Here is an 18785-nt window from a genome sequence, read left to right on the forward strand (position 1 = left end):
AAAGCTTTCAAAACCAGCAAAGGATGACTAAAAAAATATATAGCAGGGGAAATTGAAGCATGAGAGAAAGCTAGCAAGAAATATAAATACAGAAAGTAAATGTTTCTACAAGTACATGAAAAGGAAAAAAGTAGCTAATGTTATGGACAGGAGAGGGTTTAATTTAAACAGCACTAATTTCTCCTCTCACTATCTATCTGTAAACAGAAAGGTATTTTGATTTGCTTCCCTCCTTATAAGTGGTAGTGTATTTCTTAACCCCTCGGTTTTGGTCCGATACAAATTTTCTATTAATACCCCCATAGCAAACTTGAGGTGGGGTAAGCTCAAAGGTTAGTTTATTTGCACACCAGCAAAACATAAAAAGGGAATCTGCAATATCCCCCTCATTTTTTGATAGTAAAGAGAGGGATACAGAAAAGAAAGATTTACATTACGGAGAGCACAGAGGAAAGGAATATTGATTCACATGGGTTCCAGAGTCCAGAACAAAATTCCAATGAGATACTCCTTCATGGAGGTCAGTGGGCTGAGAATGATCATAGAATCCTTACAGTGCAGAAGGAGGCCACTTGGCCCATCAAGTCTGTACTGACTCTTCAAAAGAGCATCTTACCCAGACCCACCTGCCATCCTATCACCGTGGCCAATCCACCTAACCTGCACATCTTTGATCTGTGGGAGGTAACCGGAGCACCCGGAGTAAACCCACGCAGACATGGGGAGAACGTGCAAACTCCACACAGTCACCCAGACTTGGAATCAAACTGGGTCCCTGGCACTGTGAGACAGCAATGCTAATCACAGTGCCACCCTGGTGCCACCATGCTGGAAGATGAGTAAATTGCTCTAGGGGCCCATGTGAGACCCATGTGAGTCTCTAAGCGAATTAATGTTATCTGCAAAAAAAAAGCCATTCTTGCAGTAATGCTCAGAACAGACACTCAGGTTAGAAACATAGAAACATAGAAACTAGAAGCAGGAATAGGCCATTTGGCCCTTTGAGCCTGCTCTGCCATTCATTTTGATCATGACTGATCATCAAATTCATTTTCCTGATCCCCCTTCCCCCCATATCCCTTGTTCCCTTTAGCCCCAAAAGCTTTTTGTACTTGCTCCTTGAAGTCAGACAATGTTTTGGCCTCAACTGCATTCTGTGGTAGTGAATTCCATACATTCACCACTCTCCGGGTAAAGAAATTTCTCTTCACCTCAGTTCTAAAAGGTTTACCCCTTATCCTTAAACTATGACCCCTAGTTCTGGACTCCCCCACCATTGTGAACGTTCTTTCTGAATCTACCCTGTCTAACCCTGTTAGAATTTTATAAGTTTCTATGAGATCCCCTCTCACTCTTCTAAACTCCAATGAATATCATCCGAACCAACTTAGTCTCTCACTTCCTGCCATCCCAGGAATCAGCCTGGTAAACCTTCGCTGTACTCCCTCTATAGCAAGGACATCTTTCCTCAAATAAGAACACCAAAACTGTACACAATACTCCAGGTGTGGCCTCACCAATGCCCTATATAATTGCAGCAAAATATCTCTATCTCTATACTCAAATCCTCTGGCTATGAAGGCCAACATACCATTTGCTTTCTTTACTGCCTGCTGTACCTGTATGCTTACTTTCAGTGACTGATGCACGAGGACACCAAGGTCTCATTGAGTATCCACCTCTTTCAATTTACAACCATTCAAGTAATAATGTCTCCCTATTATTGCTACAAAGTGAATAACCTCACGTTTATCCATATTATACTGCATCTGCCATGTAGATGCCCACACACTCAGCCTGTCCAAATCATGCTGAAGAATCTTTGCATCCTCCTCACAGCTCACGCACCCACCCAACTTTATATCATCTGCAGGTTTTCCCTTAATATACCACCCGACACATCAATGCTGAAGCAATGGAAATAGATGCCTGAATAAATAGGATTGATTGTAATTCTCTTTTAAATGTTACCAAGCAAAATTCAATTTATTGAGATTTGGATGGGGAAATAATGCTGAACTTTTATACAACCTAGGCTCAATTGGAGTATTGTGTCCAGTTCTGGGTACACATTAGGAAGGGTGTGAAGGCATTAGAGATGGTGCTGCAGAGAGTTACAAAAAAGTGGCTAGAGGGATGAGAAACTTCAATTACAAGGATAGATGAGATAATCTTGTGCTGTCCTACTTGGAGAAAAGGATATTTGATAGAGGTGTTCAGTACCACAAAGGGTCTGAACAGAGTTGGTAAAGAGAAACCATTCTCATCAGTGATAAGAAAAATAATTTTTAGCAGTTAACCAATGTGCAAATTTCAAGATGCTTGGTATTCATAAAAATGTTAGTCTGAACATTTCACTTCAGTGATATGCGTGAGACCATAAGACCATAAGACATAGGAGCGGAAGTAAGGCCATTCGGCCCATCGAGTCCACTCCACCATTCAATCATGGTTGATTGAATGTGAGGGGTAAAACATTTTGCTTTGACTGTGTTTCTTTAAAAATTGCAGTTCACCGCAAGGGCTGTAAACCAGAGGGTACATATTGAAGGTGCTGATCAAGAAAAGCAATGGTGACCTGAGGAAAAAACATTTTAAAAAAATCTTTCACTCCATTCTTAAAGTTACAAAGCCAGTGCTCAGAGTGGACCAGGCAAACCCAAATCCACTCCTTGCTTACTCCAAAAACCAAATTCAAATTTCAGTTGAATCCAATCATGGTCCCCACAATGGAGTAAGAAGAAGTCTCACATCACCAGGTTAAAGTCCAACAGGCAATGGAGACAAACAAGGTCCAAGCTGACAAGATAAGGTATTGCACCCCACCCTGGGCTTGATCTGATGCTTGACCTTAGTCAAAAGGCCGAGAAGCTTAAGGAAAAAACATTTTTATATGCATTACGTCTCCCTGGAACCTCCCACCTTCATCAGAACTTCCCACCTTCAAAAAAGTCCACCCAGTTAGATACTGTAGTTGTCTTCCATGTCCAATAATTAATGATCATTAAATAGCTGTATTGAAAGAAAGCAACATCATTATATTTTATTACCAGTCACCCCCTCCCCAGAGTTGTTTGTAGCCAAGTCCTCAAAATTAATAATTAATTCCTGGAGACTCCAGGGCAATCCTGGAGAGTTGACAGCCTGGGGATCTGGAAACTGTTACCTGAGAGCAGAGGCAGGCTCAATCGAGACTTTCAACAGAGAATGGGATAAATAACGGAAGATTACTTGGGAAAGGGATGGTGGTGATGGCACTTAGGTGAGTTGCAAGGGACAGGAGAAGGGTGGTGGCACTGAGGTGAGTTGCAGGGACCAGGGGGAGGGTGGTGGCAATAATTAACCAGGGTAAGGGCGGTGGCAGTGATCATTTGTAGGCTGACAGCAGTATTTCTCCTGTGTGTTGTTGCCTGCAGGAGGCGCCTGGACATCTGTTTGAAGCGGTGTAGCAGCAGGCGGAGTGAGCTGTGAGCTCGGGGCTCAGTGTGTGAGTCCAGGCAGCAGCTGTGACAATGGAAGCATGCGGGGAGCAGCCAGCGGAGCTGCAGCTCTTCATAGACACTCACCGGGCAGCGCTGGAAAGCTCGGGAGTGCCACAGCTTTACTGGGAGAGTTTGCATCATAAACTGACTGAGGAGGTTGTGGCGCTTTATTATTTAGCAGCAGATTCTGGGTAGATTGGGACGGTGGGTGGGATGTGATACAAACTCTTCCGGTGCCCTGAGCGAAATGTTTCCAGGTTGCTGTTATTTTGGTCGCGTGGGTCAATTTAAATTGTTAAATATTTCCGCACGACTTTATTTCCCAGAAGATTTTATGCACAGATTATGAACAGACAAGAGCTCCCTTTTGTTTTTAACGAGTTCCTGTTTGCACTGATATCTCGGCCCTGGCAGCAGTTGGATTTAAAGACCTTGTACCGAGGAGGCCACTGCAGCGAGAAATTCATTTGCTGTTACAGAAATAGCCGGGGATCGCAGCTTGTGCAAATTAGATATGGATGATTTTGAGTGGAGAGATTGAACGAATGAAATTATATTTGTCCTATGTGTCTGCAGCCAGTGGCTCATTGCCAGTTAGTTACTTGTTAAAATATAGTTACTTGTTTGGTGGGTAATATGTGCAAATTATATTAATGACTACCTAATCTGTTGCTTGAAGTTTTGGAATAGAATAAAATCCCTGAAGTGCTGAAGGAGGCCATTCGGCCCGCCTGCACCAATCCTCCAACAGAGCATCTTACCCAGGCCCTATCCCTGTAACCACATGTTTTGACCCCACTAACCCCTGGGACCCTAATGGGCAATTTATCATGGCTAATCCACACATCTTTGGACTGAAAGGAAACCAGAGCACCCAGAAGAAACCTATGGAGACATGGTGTGAACAAACTCCACAAAGTCGCCCATGGCTGGAATTGAACCTGGGTCCCTGGCACTGTGAGGTAGCAGTGCCAACCACTGTGCCGCTGGTAGTTGAGGGAAAAATGTTGGCTGGAATACTGAATGAGGTTCCTGTGTCATCTATTCCAGTAATCATTTATAGAAGGCCTTTTTAAAAAAAAATTTACTCCATCTTTAAAGTTACAAAGCCAATGTTCAGAGTGGAGCGGACAAACCCAAATCCATTTCATGCTTGCTCCAAAAACCAAACTCAAATTCCAATTGAATCCAATTCATGGTTCCCACAAGAGAGATCCATGAGACCCAAGCTGACAAAATAAAGCATTGCACCCCATCTTGGGCTTGATCTTCGCTAAAAGGCAGGTGTACCAATAGTAGAGTGATAAGAATTACTGATGTGCAAGAGTCCAGGATTGAAGGAGCACAGAGATCCCAGAGTTGTAGAGCTGGAGGAGTTTAGGTAATAGGGAGGGACAAGGTCATGGAGGGATTTGAAAATAAGGGTGATAATTTTAAAATTGAGGCCTTTCCAGAACACAGCCATGGTTCCACTAATTAGTTGGGGTTCCAGCTGAGCTCTGAAATCCTCAAAGCTACCAGATCTGAATTTATCAGATTGCTTTATTTTTGAGCAGGTAGTTCAATGGCATTCTTCCAGTATTTCCAGTAGCATTCTTCTCTTGCCACTGGTCTCTGGCTAGCTATTAGAAGGTATATAATAATATCTACATCTAACTTTCATTTTGCCTTTTACTGCATCCAAAACATTCTCTCTCTCTCCTCTCTCTCTCACACACACACACACATTTTGGTTTCCATCTATTGCTTTATGTGGATCCAATGAGATCTGAGTGGAGTGTAGGATTTGAAGCCACATTTTTCCTCTTCACAAAAGTTATTGCCTCAGTGGACGGTGACGTCGTGGTAATATCATTAGACTGGTAATCTAGAGGGCCAGGGTAATGCTTTGGGGACCTAGTTTTGATTCCCACCACGGCAAATGGTGAAATTTGAATTCAATAAAAAGCTGGAGTTAAAAGGCTAACTGTGAAGCAATTGTTGTTTGTGATAAAAACCCTTCTCATTCACTAATGTCCTTTCAGTTTGGAAATCTGCCATCCTTACCTCGTCTGGCCTACATGTGACTCCAGACCTGCAGCAATGCAGTTGACTCTAAAATGCCACCTGAACAAGGGCAATTAGGGATGGGCAATAGCATCTGCTGCCGCCTGGTAGTGAGAACATGTTTGTACCTGGGTAATGTCAAATTGATTGTTCAATTTCAGGACATTAACTGAAAAGATCTAATGATATAGCCATACTGCAATTTACAAAACTGCTTTTGAGATTGCCAGAATAAGTGACCATAAAGCTGTTGGGTCATTGTAAAAACCCAAAGGTTCACTAATTATTTTGGGGAACCTGCTGTCTGACTTAGTGACACCAACGTGACTGACTCTGAAGCATCTTTTGAAATAACCTACCAAGCAATTTGGTTATATCAATCACTGTGGCAAGCAGGGATAGGCAATAAATACTGACCTCACCAGTGGTGCCCAATTCTTGAATGAAACGGGATGCGAGAAGCAAATTTTCTTACACAGAGGGTGGTAAGTGCCTGGAATGCGCTGCTAGAGGAGGTGGTAGAAGCTGATACACTAGCAATGATTAAAAGGCATCTTGACATACATGAATAGGCTGGCAATAAAGGGATACGGAGCGTATAGAGGCAAAAGATCTTTAATTTAGAAAGGCGCCATGTGTTGGTACAGACTTGGTGGGCCGAACGGCTTGTTCCTGTGCTGCGCTGTTCTTTGTTCTTCATAAACTGACTTTATTTTACTCGTGTTGCCAGATTGAATTTTGAATGATCAGCTTGAGAAGAAGAGCCAGTTGAATTTTGAATAAACACACTCTATGCTTCATTTATTTAAATAATGGAGCCACCAGTTAGCTTTGAATATGAATGTCAGTTATGAAAATCTAAACAATCCATGGCAACCAATGGCTGGATCATTTATTAAACTGAGTTTGCGAAGGAAGTAAAGGGCCTCCTCTTAAGTAGTGTTTATCCTGCCCTTGGATTATCCCAAAGATCTTCTTATAGCCAATTAAATACTTTAGAATTATAGTGTAGGAAATCTGTGCACAGCAGCATCTCACAAACAACAAGGAGACGCATGACCAGGTATCCTATTTCAGTGATGTTAATTGAAGAGACACAAAAGTGGGAAGTGTAAGCCAATTTGCCAGATTTTTCTCATAAATATTGCATTTCCTTGAAGTTCTACACTCCTTCCACTATTTCTCCAGTTTTGCCAAGTTAATGTTATGTGTAATGTTATGTTTTCAGGTGTTCGATGCGGGTGAGGTATTTGGGATCATGCAAGTGGAAGATGATGAGATTGATGAAGACGCAGAACAGAGAAAGATGACGCTTAACCCTGGCACACCACTTGTTTACAAAGTCATTATCACCAAAGAAGATGGTCTTCAGGCTTCAGACACCAATAGGTAATGGACTGTTTCATAGAGAAATGTGAAAACTTGGCTTAGTCCACTTTTTGCAGACTAAACATTGCAAAGAATGGGAGCACTGATTTGTGGTATTCTGAAAAGCAATTCAGCTCTGTCTTGTTACTGTAAATGAAACATTCTAGAATATGTAAATAAAATAATCGCTGAATTGCATGAAAGGTGAGTTATTTACACATGCAAAGTACTTAACTGAAGAGAGAATCTTTTTAGGTTGGGGTTAAACTGCATGTTTTGCCAACATAAATGATGATTGAATGGGCCCCTGGTTGGGCGTCTTGCACTTCTGGACTTTAGTGTATTCAATGAGTTTTTGATTGTACTCCCACACTATGATAATCTTGACCCAAAACTGCTTTGCCTCAATTTAAAAGTAAACATTTTGCTACACCATTTTGCTGTAGGTCAGTTTAGTTCTATCCTTGATCAGGAACTGCTCCAGTACAGTCCAGTGTGTGTTAGCTTCCTGCTGCCTTTCAGTGGTACCTCATCTGTGCTGGATGATAATCCTAGCCCTTTTTTTGGGACCGTTCCGCATCAAGCACACTACCCAGATGTTCACTCTCAATTTAAGACTAAGAAAACCAAATTCTAAAGACACATGGGTTTAATTCTCCCCAAAGGAACAGAACTAGCTGAGAATGTTACCCTCCTCCAGGTGCATTTTTAACCAAGTTCCAACCAGATTATAATATTTCGGATATTGTAAGGGTGTGGGAATCTCACCTCAGTAATGTATCTCTCCACCAAAGAATGTGATACAAAAGACTATGTGAAGCAAGTACATTCTAAACTTTATATAAGTTTATTAAAGAACCAAGCGTGCAATTCACAGTTGATGCGACAGTCAATTCTCACACCAGTAGTTTAGGAAAAGATAGACAACCCAATCTTGCTTTTAGTAGGGAATCCCATTTTGTAATCCAAATATTGTTATTGTAAAATATTTAAGTTGGATATTTATCCGTTCTTAAAATGAAATTTGCCTTAAATACCCGAATTAGCAGAAGATTGTGAAGTTAACAAGATTTCTCTGACCTAATTATGGGGTAAACACAGTAAGAAGTTTCAACACCAGGTTAAAGTCCAACACGTTTATTTGGTAGCACAAGCCACTAGCTTTCGGAGTGCTGTTCCTTCATCAGGTAAATGGGATTTCAGTTCACAAACAGGCATATAAAGACACAAACTCAATTTACAAAATAATGGTGGAAGACTTGCATTCCAACCATTATTTTGTAAATTGAGTTTGTCTTTATCTGCCCTGGTGTGGTGTTGTAAGACTTCTTACTGTGTTTACCCCAGTCCAACGCTGGCATCTCCACGTCCTAATTATGGGAGCATTATCATTGCCCCATTGTATAGCCATACCGTTATCTTGAGAGATGCTCAAGCAAGTTAAGAGAATTTTTAAAATCCAATGTGTGCTTCCAATATTTATAGTGTTTTTCAAGTTTTATAATTAATTTCTTATGTAAGTCAGTTGTACCCCAGTTCTGTCCTCCTTTAGTTCCTAAATAAAATTGTACAATTACAAATTTCCAGGCTTGCTCTGATTTCTAAGAAATCCAGTATATCAGCAAGTTGTGAGCATTTTCCAGTTTACATTATTCATCGAACTGTGGTTCAGGATCTGGGAGATAGCTATGATTTAGTTCAAGCTGTTAGTTTTGCCAAAAATTCAGTTGACTGGTTTAGTGCTACCATCATAAAACCGTCCAATCAAATATTACACTGGTAGCTTTTGTCATGGTTTGCACAATGTTTGACCCTGTGATAAGCTTTGTGACTTTATGAATCAACCCATCTCATCAGGAGTTATTCTTCTGGTTTTAAGAAGAGGTGAGGATTTTCCACTGAGGGTCCCATGATCATTCAGTATTAGAGAGATTAGATTTTAGGGAAAATGAACTCCTAAAATGTAATCCAGTATCCATAGGAAAATAAGGTTATTTGAACCTTATGACCCTTCATTATTCACACACATCCCTTGGCTTCTCCTTCCTCTGGCTCTCTGATCTTCAACGCTCTTAGTTGTATTTTTCTGGTCTTCACTCCGTGCCAGTGTATAAGCACTAGTGCACACCACCACCAGAAGTCATTATGCACCGTTGTTGGGCCCTGACTCCACTTCCTCTAGATCCTGGTCAAATCTCGGTTACCTTAGTTTCTGAATTTTTGGGACAACCCTCACCAACACATCACTTTGTCTTCAGTATACTCACTCGCATCTAGTAACTGCAGGCTTGAATGTTAGTTTGGGGCTGCTCCAAGCTAACTCCACACTGTCTACAAACCAAATTCATTGCAATACAACCTTGTTGTCCTCTTACTTTGCACTGTTTTGTCTCCTCCCTGCCTATTATGAGAATATATCATAGACTCATAGAATCCCTACAGTGCAGAAGGAGGCCATTTGGCCCATCGAGTCGGCACCACCACAATCCCACCCAGGCACTGTAACCCCACATATTTACCCTACTAATCTCCCTAATACCATGGTTAATTTAGCATAGCCAATCAACCTAACCCACACATCTTTGGACTGTGAGAGGAAACCGGAGCACCCGTAGAAAACCCACGCAGACACGGGGAGAACATGCAGACTCCACACAGACAGTGACCCAAGGCCAGAATTGAACCCAGGTCTCTGGCACTGTGAGGCAGCAGTGTTAACCACTGTGCCGCACAACCCCATGCATTTACCATAACTAGTTCCCCTGACACTAAGGGGCAGTTTAGCATGGCCAAATCGCACATCTTTGGACTGTGGGAGGAAACTGGAGCACCCGGAGGAAACCCACGCAGACAAGGGGAGAATGTGCAAACTGCACCAAGCCAGGAATTGAACCTGGGTCCCTGGCGCTGTGAGGCAGCAGTGCTAACCACTGTGCCATCGTGCTGCCAAGGTAGAATTCCAGTCAAGGGATCCTGGGCGGACACCCCCTCCCAGTGAGCGACAAACCTCCCTGACACCGAGGAGGGAAGTAGTCAAACATTCATGCTGCCTGAAAGCAGGTCTGCAAGCTCAAGGTCCCAGTCCTCCAGGGGATGCCCGCGTGGGTCATCTCAGGCAAAAGGGCTTGGAAGTTAGCAAGCCATCTCAACCTCAGCTGCGGATCCTGGGGATGTACCTAGGAGAGAGTCAGGAAGATTAAGAAACCATAGGCACTTAGTGGGTACGGGTGAATATAGACACTCGTGTAGATAGGTCATCATTTTGTTTTGAATATCTGGCATTAAATTCACTTCATTCACCCACAGAGCTTGCAACCTGTCTGTTGATACCACCAAGCTTCGGGGAACCACTGCACTCACCCAGGACCTCATCCCTGTGGAGTGTGAGAATGGCAGTCCCCCCCCCCCCCCCCCCCCCCCCCCCCAACCCACTACTCTTGCCAGCCCCCACTGAGGAAGGGCACTCCCTCAGCTGCGATATGTACAGGAACCCAGAAAGGAGGACACAGGAAGTGCTAACTGGATATCAGCCTTCACAACCCCTTTAAAGCAAGGGATGCCCTGATATCAAGGGAAGGTGAGGCCTGCAAGTGATCCCTCCTGACCTCTATCCCCGAAATGGCGATTCTGGGAACCCACCCCACCCCGAGTTGAACTTGCCTGTGTCCCCCGAGTCCTCTCCGGTGCCCCCTGAACAGTGCACACTGCAGAGGGTGCTGGCTGCCTGAGCGCGCGCCTCCGAAATCCCCCTCCTGAGGTGAAGGCGCCAGGTTCACGCTTATGGCGCTGACATGACATCACATCGGCGCCTGCTGAATATCCGGTGAGGGGGTAAGTCCTGGAGAGAATGCTCACTAATGACATGCTAATGTATTAAAATTAGCTTTCTGCGGTCCTGCGGCGTGTTTAGCTATTGGGCTGGGAGTCAGTGTGTGTCTTTGAGCATAGGAGTGAGGGGGAAATGAGATCCTGTATGAGTTATAACATGGTCACAGAGTTTTGGATGAGCATGGATTCATGGAGGGTACACAGTAGAAGGCTGATGAAGAAGGTATTGGAATAGTCAAGTCCGGAAGCCCTGAGAAAATTCCCTGGTGGAATGTCCCAAATCCTGCTGATGTTCTCAATGAGGTATCCCAACTTGGAACATCGGTTCCTGGTGGTGTATAATTTTGCTAAGTGGAATGGTGTGAGGAGTCACGTGGAAGACCTAGTGAGAAAGTAACCAGCACAATCATAGTATAACACTTATTAAAGACTATTTATTACAAAGAAGAAAAGACGCATACACACAAACAGGACTGTAATGATCTCGGACAGTTACATATAGGAAGTACTGAACACTTCCAATTTATGTAGAAATTACCTTTATTGATCTAAAGTATATTTAAGAGATCTGAACTCTTTCAGGACTTCCCTCTTCCCAAACAACGTCCACATCAATAGATCTATAAGTAAAGACCAGCTTATAGTTACCACACTGTACATGATTGTTCGGTGAAGGTATGGTTTTAACTGCCTCCACAAATGTTTCCGCACTCTTACTTCTTGTCAGCTAGCTCAAATTGGCTTCCAGGCTGCTTGGTGGAATCTGCATCCCTGTTTCCCCAAGTGTTGGCAATTATACTATTTTTCCCTTTGATGTTCTTTCTGTGTATTTGCTGTCTGTCCTCTCAGCTTCTGTGGCTATAAAAATTATCATATGCATATCTCCTCTGATCAATCAATCGTCTAACTATGGTATTTCCTATTAGCATGACAATATATTCTTCTGGTCTGTCTAAAGCCTGCTAATCTCACTACTGGGAGGCACACATCATGTCAAATGCCTTTTGAAATGCTGGTGGCTTCGACCTGTTAGTTTTGTTACATTCTTGGTATTGCTTGTTACTAGGCACATTTGTGACGTAGAAAACTACAGAGGGAATCCTTACCAAGTACTAAGTAACATATCTTTGCTAGCAGATGAGTTGATGTAGAAGTGAATCATTTCAGAATGAAATGAACATGTTCTTTATTTGACTATAAATAGTGAGATACAGCAAGGGGGTTAATGAATTCTAACTTTCAGAATGAACATGATGGATGCAATAAACCCCGGGATATAATATTACCATATACATTTTTAGATGCCCCATTGTAGAGACAATCATGTGGTTTCTGACCTATGTTTTTGACTGTTGTATCCTTTTGCTGCTCTACATTAAAAGCTTTGTTATTACGAGACTTTTCATAAAAATTTCCGGTATCTCAGCATTTTCGTAATTGATCACGCCTGGACGTACCGAGTGGATCAAGCTCGTCAGCAGTTATGGGAGGTCTCAGGCTTACTCCACCGTATGGCTAACCTTACTGGGGTGGATTTCCATGGCGAGGTTCCGGATGATGATGTTATTGATGATGTGATGGCAGCTATGTCGAGGTTCAGCCATACGTACCAGCTATCTCAGGGGGTAAGCAAGATCCATGAGACGTAATCAGGGTGCAAGAGTGATACCAAACCTTTTTGTTAATGTAAGACAAGTAAGCTATAGAACCAGGGCGACAGTGGTTTGCACTGCTGTCTCACAGCGCCTGCGACCTGGGTTCGATTCTCGGCTTGGGTCACTGTCTGTGTGGAATCTGCACATTCTCCCCGTGTCTGCGTGGGTTTCCTCCGGGTGCTCCGGTTTCCTCCCACAGTCCTAAAGGCGTGCTGGTTAGGTGCATTGGCCATGCTAAATTCTCCCTCAGTGTATCCGAACAGGCGTTGGAGTGTGACGAATAGGGGATTTTCACAGTAACTTCATTGCAGTGTTAATGTAAGCCTACTTGTGACACAAATAAACTTTAAACTGTGTAGTTAATTGAATTTCTGTAGAACACCTTCTTCAACACGGGATTTGTCCCTCTGGTGAATTATGATGCTGAAAGCTAATAGAGCAGAATTGTATTTCATCCCGGACCTAACCGGTAATATCAAAAATCTAGTTTAATGTAAAGGTAAAAGTCCAGTTGTCCACATTGAAGCTTTGATCCCTAAAAGAGCAGCTGTTTGCTTTTAAGTTAAATAGGCTGCTATTTTGGTGAAGGGAGAGCTGTCATATGCCATTTTATCATACTGATGATCCAGGAGTAAGATATTTAAAATCTTAAAGCTGCAATAGATTGATTTGCCACCTTTAGGGCAGAGAAAGTAGGGACTCAGTGTCAGCCAGGTTTGTACAAAATTGAAGTGCTTGCGCACAAACTCATTGTCGTTGTTCTTGTGCCTGTACTTTTGTCTACAGTCAGCTGAAGAGCAAGTGCCAATTTGGTATGTTATGGATGAGTTTGGATCGCAAATCCAGCATTCGGATGAACCAACTTTTCGAACTGCTCCATTCTTTTACGGGCCAGGACAGCTTGCCTTCAATTTGCTCTGGCCACTGAGAGATCTTGATCATGGTGGTAAGTGACTAGGCTCGCTGTTCCTGGAAAGGATCTTAACCCATCTTGCTGCTCTTCATGGTGAAGTCACCGGGGAATAAGTTGTAATTCTTCATTCGTAAATTGATGCCAATTTTTTTGCAAAAGGTTACTCACTGTGCATCATCATTTAGTTGTCTCAGTAGGTTTGCTGGTATTCTGTTGCGTGGTATTCTCCACGCTTCCATTTTTCCATTTTTCTCTAATTATTTACCCCAGTTGTGCCATGTGTTGTATGAACAGTGTTGAAAGGGTGATCAGGAGCAACAAGAGATCTCTAACAAAACACAGTAATTGGAGCTAAATATGACTTTAAAACCATTATTCAGGTACCCCAACAGTAAGAGAAAACTGCTGATGATGATATATGAAACCTATGGGCTCAGAATTAAGATGATTACAACATTATAAATACTCTGAATGGTTGCTACCTTCCAGCATTCACCAAAGAGCATCATGAGCAATATGCCATTCCCCATACTAATGTATCCCAGGTAAAATCAATGCCTTAAATATAAGTGAGATGGAAGTCCTAAAAAGGCTCAACAAATTAGATTAGATTTGTCCCCGAGTGAAAAATACAGGGAAGATGTGAAACGCTGGCACTCGGGAGGAAGTCACTGGGCAATAGGGAGAAAGCAGTAGGCAGGAAATGGTCTTATTTGGAAAGGGCAGCAAAACAGACACAAGGCAACTGTGGTTCTGTGTATAATAATGGAATCAATTATCAGGAGTACAGTCTGGTTATCTGTACAATCATACCTGTTATAATTAACATGTGATTTAAGAGGAAGATCCTGTCTTTAGTGAGTAAGCAGGCTGTTAAAAGTTCTGTGATGCGGTGCTTTCTGACAGTCAAGCTTTTGACAAAGTTCCATGTGAAAGGTTTGTGGTTAAACTGAGCTGCGAAAACTCAAGTGTATACTTGGGAATGGAGCAGAAATCGTTAGAAAGGCAGTAAACAGTGAGTATTTGTTCAAAGAATTTTATTTTGGAGACAGAGATGGGGGTGACTGAGTGGAATGCCTCAGAGCTTGATATTAGAACCACTAACTTTATGTTAGTGACCTGGATTCAGAAACTCAGTGCACAATGGTGAGACTTGCAGATGATACAGTACTCAGAGAAACCGTGGAAGAGGCAGTTCAAATTACAGAATCGGCTAAATAAAACAGACAAGGGAGCAGAATGACAGAACATATTCAACAAATGCAAATATATAGTGCTACACATGGAAGTGAAGAAAAACTAAAATACAGAACAAAGATTGTACACTTTTTTTCTGGCTCCTTGAATATTTAGATACAAAAGGTTTTGTTTTAAAAAAACTTGAAAAACATGTTGGACGTTGTAAGTGTAATGGGATGTATGTGTCTCAGGTTGTACCACTTTTAAAACCTTTGAAAATTTCTCATAGATGAGGTGACATGGGATCATGCACATGGTGAACAGAATCCACTCATCAGGAAATGCAAGCTCTTACCTTGGGAGCCAGCTGATTTGAGGGAGGTTAATGCAAATATCAGTGAACCTTCAGACGCCTATTACAGGGTAAGGGCTTCAATTAGTATGAGTATTTGGTTAACCTGAATGCAGCATAGATGTTGGCACTACATTTGATCTCCAGTTCATTGCACCATTTAGCTATTAGTAAACAGATTATTAAATGCTCACTGGAGCGACGGAGGTTGAGGGGAGACCTGATAGAAGTCTACAAGATTATGAGAAGCATGGATAGAGTGGATAGTCAGAAGCTTTTTCTTAGGGTAGAAGAGTCAATTACTAGGGGGCATAGGTTTAAGGTGCGAGGGGCAAGTTTTAAAAGAGATGTACGAGACAGATTGTTTACACAGAGAGTGGTGGGTGCCTGGAACTCGTTGCCGGGGGAGGTAGTGGAAGCGGATACAGTATTGACTTTTAAGGGGCGTCTTGACAAGTACATGAGTGAGATGGGAATAGAGGGATATGGTCCCCGGAAGCGTAGGGGGTTTTAGTTAAGTCGGGCAGCATGGTCGGTGCTGGCTTGGAGGGCCGAAAGGCCTGTTCCTGTGCTGTAATTTTCTTTGTTTTTTGATCTTTGTTCTAAATGCTATGGAAATCTTTGTTTAGTATTTCCTCCCACCTTGCTGGGCATGTTTATAAATGCTGGATAAACTCAATGGTCTGGCAGCATCTGCGGAGAGAAACAGTTAACATTTCGAGTTTAAATTACCGTTCTACGGTTCTGTTTCTTTCCACAGATGCTGCTAGACCTCCTGTGTTTATCCAGCGTTTTCTGTTTTTATTTCCAATTTCCAGCACCCGCAGTATTTTGCTTTTATGTTTAGTTTGGTGCTCATTTCACTCCAGTATCTTTTCCAGCTGGCTAACATGTGGACCGCAGTAGTGACGTTTGAAGGCTATTTAATCAGTCAAGCCCAGCCTGGCCTAACGATCCCAATTTACTGCAGACGTAACCATTTTTCTGCTGCTGTGCAATATGAAGTGTGGGAGTTGGTTTATGTACTTTAAGTATACTGCTAATGGCGTTTGAGATAAGAACACATTGTTTATCATTTCAAAATCTTACCATGATGCACTTTCTGAATTTCAGGCCATTTTTGCCGACAATAAAGAAGTTTTACCACTTCCAATAGAAGCACCAGTTTATCAGAAAGATAAAATTTTCAAGTAGGTATAAATATTTATGTAATTCTACTTTGCCCTGCAAGCTGATCATAGTGCTGCAGATGTACAGGGACCGGTAGATTTTTAAGAACTTGCTGTGATCAGCTTGTATCTTTATAATGGCGGGGCTATCTAACAAGCACCTCCCCTGGCAGCCTTGGGAAAACTCCCGTGTATTTATCTCTCCAGATAACACAACCCTCTCAGTCGATGTCCTTGACAGTCTTGTGCTCACTTAGCCCTAGCCCTTAATTGGAAATAGCTGCAGGTTTATTTGTTGTCTGAGCTTTCCCATAATTATAACAACCATTTGAGTCTCCCAGAACTTCTGTTTGAGAAGTCCCTCACTTTTCTTGAAAACGCCCTTTGTTCCCCTTTTGGACAGCTGACTGCTTTTCAGAAGTGTGTCCCTGCAGAACTGTCAATATTTACAAGGAATCCCCTTCACAGAAAACTTATCCTTCGTATTCATTGCACAAAAGTCTGTATTTAAATTACCTGCCTTAGCTTCAATTACTTTTTAAAATAAATAATATATAACAATGTGTCCCAATGATTGTCATGGAACCTTGAAATTGTTTTCTAACCTTATTCTTGATTTTTTGTTGTGCAATGGCATTAAGAGTTATGGGTCCAAAGGGTGCGGGACAGGAGTTATTTAACAGACCAACCTGATCTAAGTAAATGGTTTGAGGAGTTGAGTGTCATACTGCTGTTGCTGTATCCCTTAGGATAGGGTTTTGGGATTGATGGTTTACAGATAAAAACCAGATCTGATATAGACTAGCTGTCTCCGAGCTTGGATAGTCCTATATGCCTTTTCGTTATTTTCAAATTCAGTAGCTCTGTCGAGTATAAGCATGAATGACGATTAGTTATATTATTTTAGCTAATAATGGTTCTCATTCAGTAGCTCTGACCCATTTGATTTTTGTAATGTTAACATCCCTCACACTTTGTTTCTTGTTCAGGGTGTATACAGAATTTAAGCAAGTGCTGGAGAACCTGACTTCCCCACGCTTTGTGTTTGCAGAAAATAGAAAGGAGGCAGATATCCTTTATTTGTACAACCATTTCAAAGATTACAGGTCAGTGTCTCGTTCATGGGGAGGAGAATATTTAATTCATTCTCCAGGAGATGACTGTCATCATAACCGTTTGGTTTTCATTGTGTAAAAATGCATGCTGTAACTAGTTCAGCTTTCTACAGAATGGACTGATGAAAGAGACCGAGGTGAACAGGATTGTCTCCTGTCGGCAATGACAATCCTTGGCCCAAAGTTGGAATCCAACTCCATTTGCTGGGGTGCAAGGCTCCATTCACACCACCTATTCTTTCATGAACTTTCACAGGACAGAGACACAAACTGAGTTACCCACCTCTGATAAGCATCTTCACCTTTGGAAGGGGGAAATTCCTCCACATGATAGTGGAGTAACCTCATATTGTGTGTTTCTGCTTCTGCTTTAGTTGTGTTGACAGCACAGGCTAATATCTGTATTTCACCAATATTTAGAGTTAGGTAGATTGGCCATGCTACATTGACCCTCGTGTCAGGGGGATTAACAGGGTAAATACGTGGAGTTACGGGAAGAGGGCCTGGGTGGGATTGTGGTCGGAGCAGACCCAATGGGCCGAATGGCCTCGTTCTGCACTGTAGGGATTCTATCATTCTATGATTTATATGGGTACTGTTAGGGCCAGTTAAACCAGGCATGATCTGCTGAAATATAGTCCTGATAATGAAAACTTACAAATGGAAATGATCTAAAGATATGTCTGAAAGATTTCAAATGATGCGGCTGTGACTATTTTCTTTGGCAGCTTGTTCTTTTGTGGGGTTGTCCTTGGCAAGAATGATTGTTGATACACTGTCTTGGAAAAAAATGGTCTTTGTAGTTTGTGTGGTTGGCTGCTTTGTGTTTTGTCATTGCTTCAGGGTACCAGGTACTTGTTGCTGTCAATTCCCACCAGCCCATTCCCTCTTGTATAGAACACGGTCAGTCTTATTTTTCTCCCTCCTCTGCTACAGTGATTCTCATTCCAAATCTTTGATCAAGGATGTGACCACTACTATTTCCCATACTGATTCATGTAGAATAGTGCAGCAAATCTTTGGATTGCTTCAACCTTATTTATATCTCTCGCCATGTAAGGATCCCATGTACAACTTGCACGTTTCAGAATTGGACAAACAAATATTAGTTAAGCTATAACTCTGATATTCTTGTTGCAATACCAAAGATTCCTCTTCAGAAATTCAAGAACCCTGTTTTCTTTGCATATTATCTGTTGAATGTGGAATTCCCTTTGAAGGTTGTTTCTAAGATGAACCATCAGGTATGGTTATGCATCTATCGATTGAAGAATTTAAGCTATCTGCTGGTGGATCGTTTTTGTTGGTGAAGCACGTGTCACAATCTTTTCTGGGATTGAATGCCATTTCCCATTGATCCTGCCATTTTTGCAATGCCAAAAGATCATCTTGAATTGCACTGACTTGATACAATCTTGAGCTTTCCATGACGGATAAACCACATAGTCATCTGCAAATAGTCATGTCCTATTTTTTAACTTGTTGGGAATGTCGTGGAGTAAAGGTTCTAACACAGATCGCTAGGGCACAGACACATCTTGCGGAGAGGATGATTCTCCATCAGTCTTTGACTTCTGTTGGTAAGAATGTACCAGATTCAATCACAGAATGCTACAGTGCAGAAAGAGGTGCTTTGGCCCATCGAGTCTGCACCGACGCATGAAAGGCCCTGACCTGC

At 42.2% G+C, this 18785-nt stretch overlaps 1 protein-coding gene across 2 annotated transcripts in view; it reads left to right on the top strand.

Annotated features, from left to right (window-relative positions):
- Positions 1 to 3007: 3007 nt before the first annotated feature.
- Positions 3008 to 18785, top strand: part of ttll12 (tubulin tyrosine ligase-like family, member 12) — a 40585-nt gene continuing 24807 nt past the window's right edge. Inside the window, exons 1-8 of one of the 2 annotated variants that reach the window (XM_078220130.1) lie at positions 3009 to 3262; positions 3417 to 3638; positions 6757 to 6917; positions 12151 to 12349; positions 13166 to 13325; positions 14761 to 14894; positions 15937 to 16013; positions 16982 to 17098. In XM_078220130.1, the coding sequence (XP_078076256.1) occupies positions 3513 to 3638; positions 6757 to 6917; positions 12151 to 12349; positions 13166 to 13325; positions 14761 to 14894; positions 15937 to 16013; positions 16982 to 17098 (974 nt within the window). In that variant the 5' untranslated portion in view covers positions 3009 to 3262; positions 3417 to 3512. Of the gene's footprint in view, positions 3263 to 3416; positions 3639 to 6756; positions 6918 to 12150; positions 12350 to 13165; positions 13326 to 14760; positions 14895 to 15936; positions 16014 to 16981; positions 17099 to 18785 lie in introns of both variants that reach the window. The other variant, XM_078220132.1, reaches the window with a different exon arrangement.

The sequence above is a fragment of the Mustelus asterias genome, chromosome 9 (genome assembly GCF_964213995.1).
Source record: "Mustelus asterias chromosome 9, sMusAst1.hap1.1, whole genome shotgun sequence".
Taxonomy (NCBI): domain Eukaryota; kingdom Metazoa; phylum Chordata; class Chondrichthyes; order Carcharhiniformes; family Triakidae; genus Mustelus; species Mustelus asterias.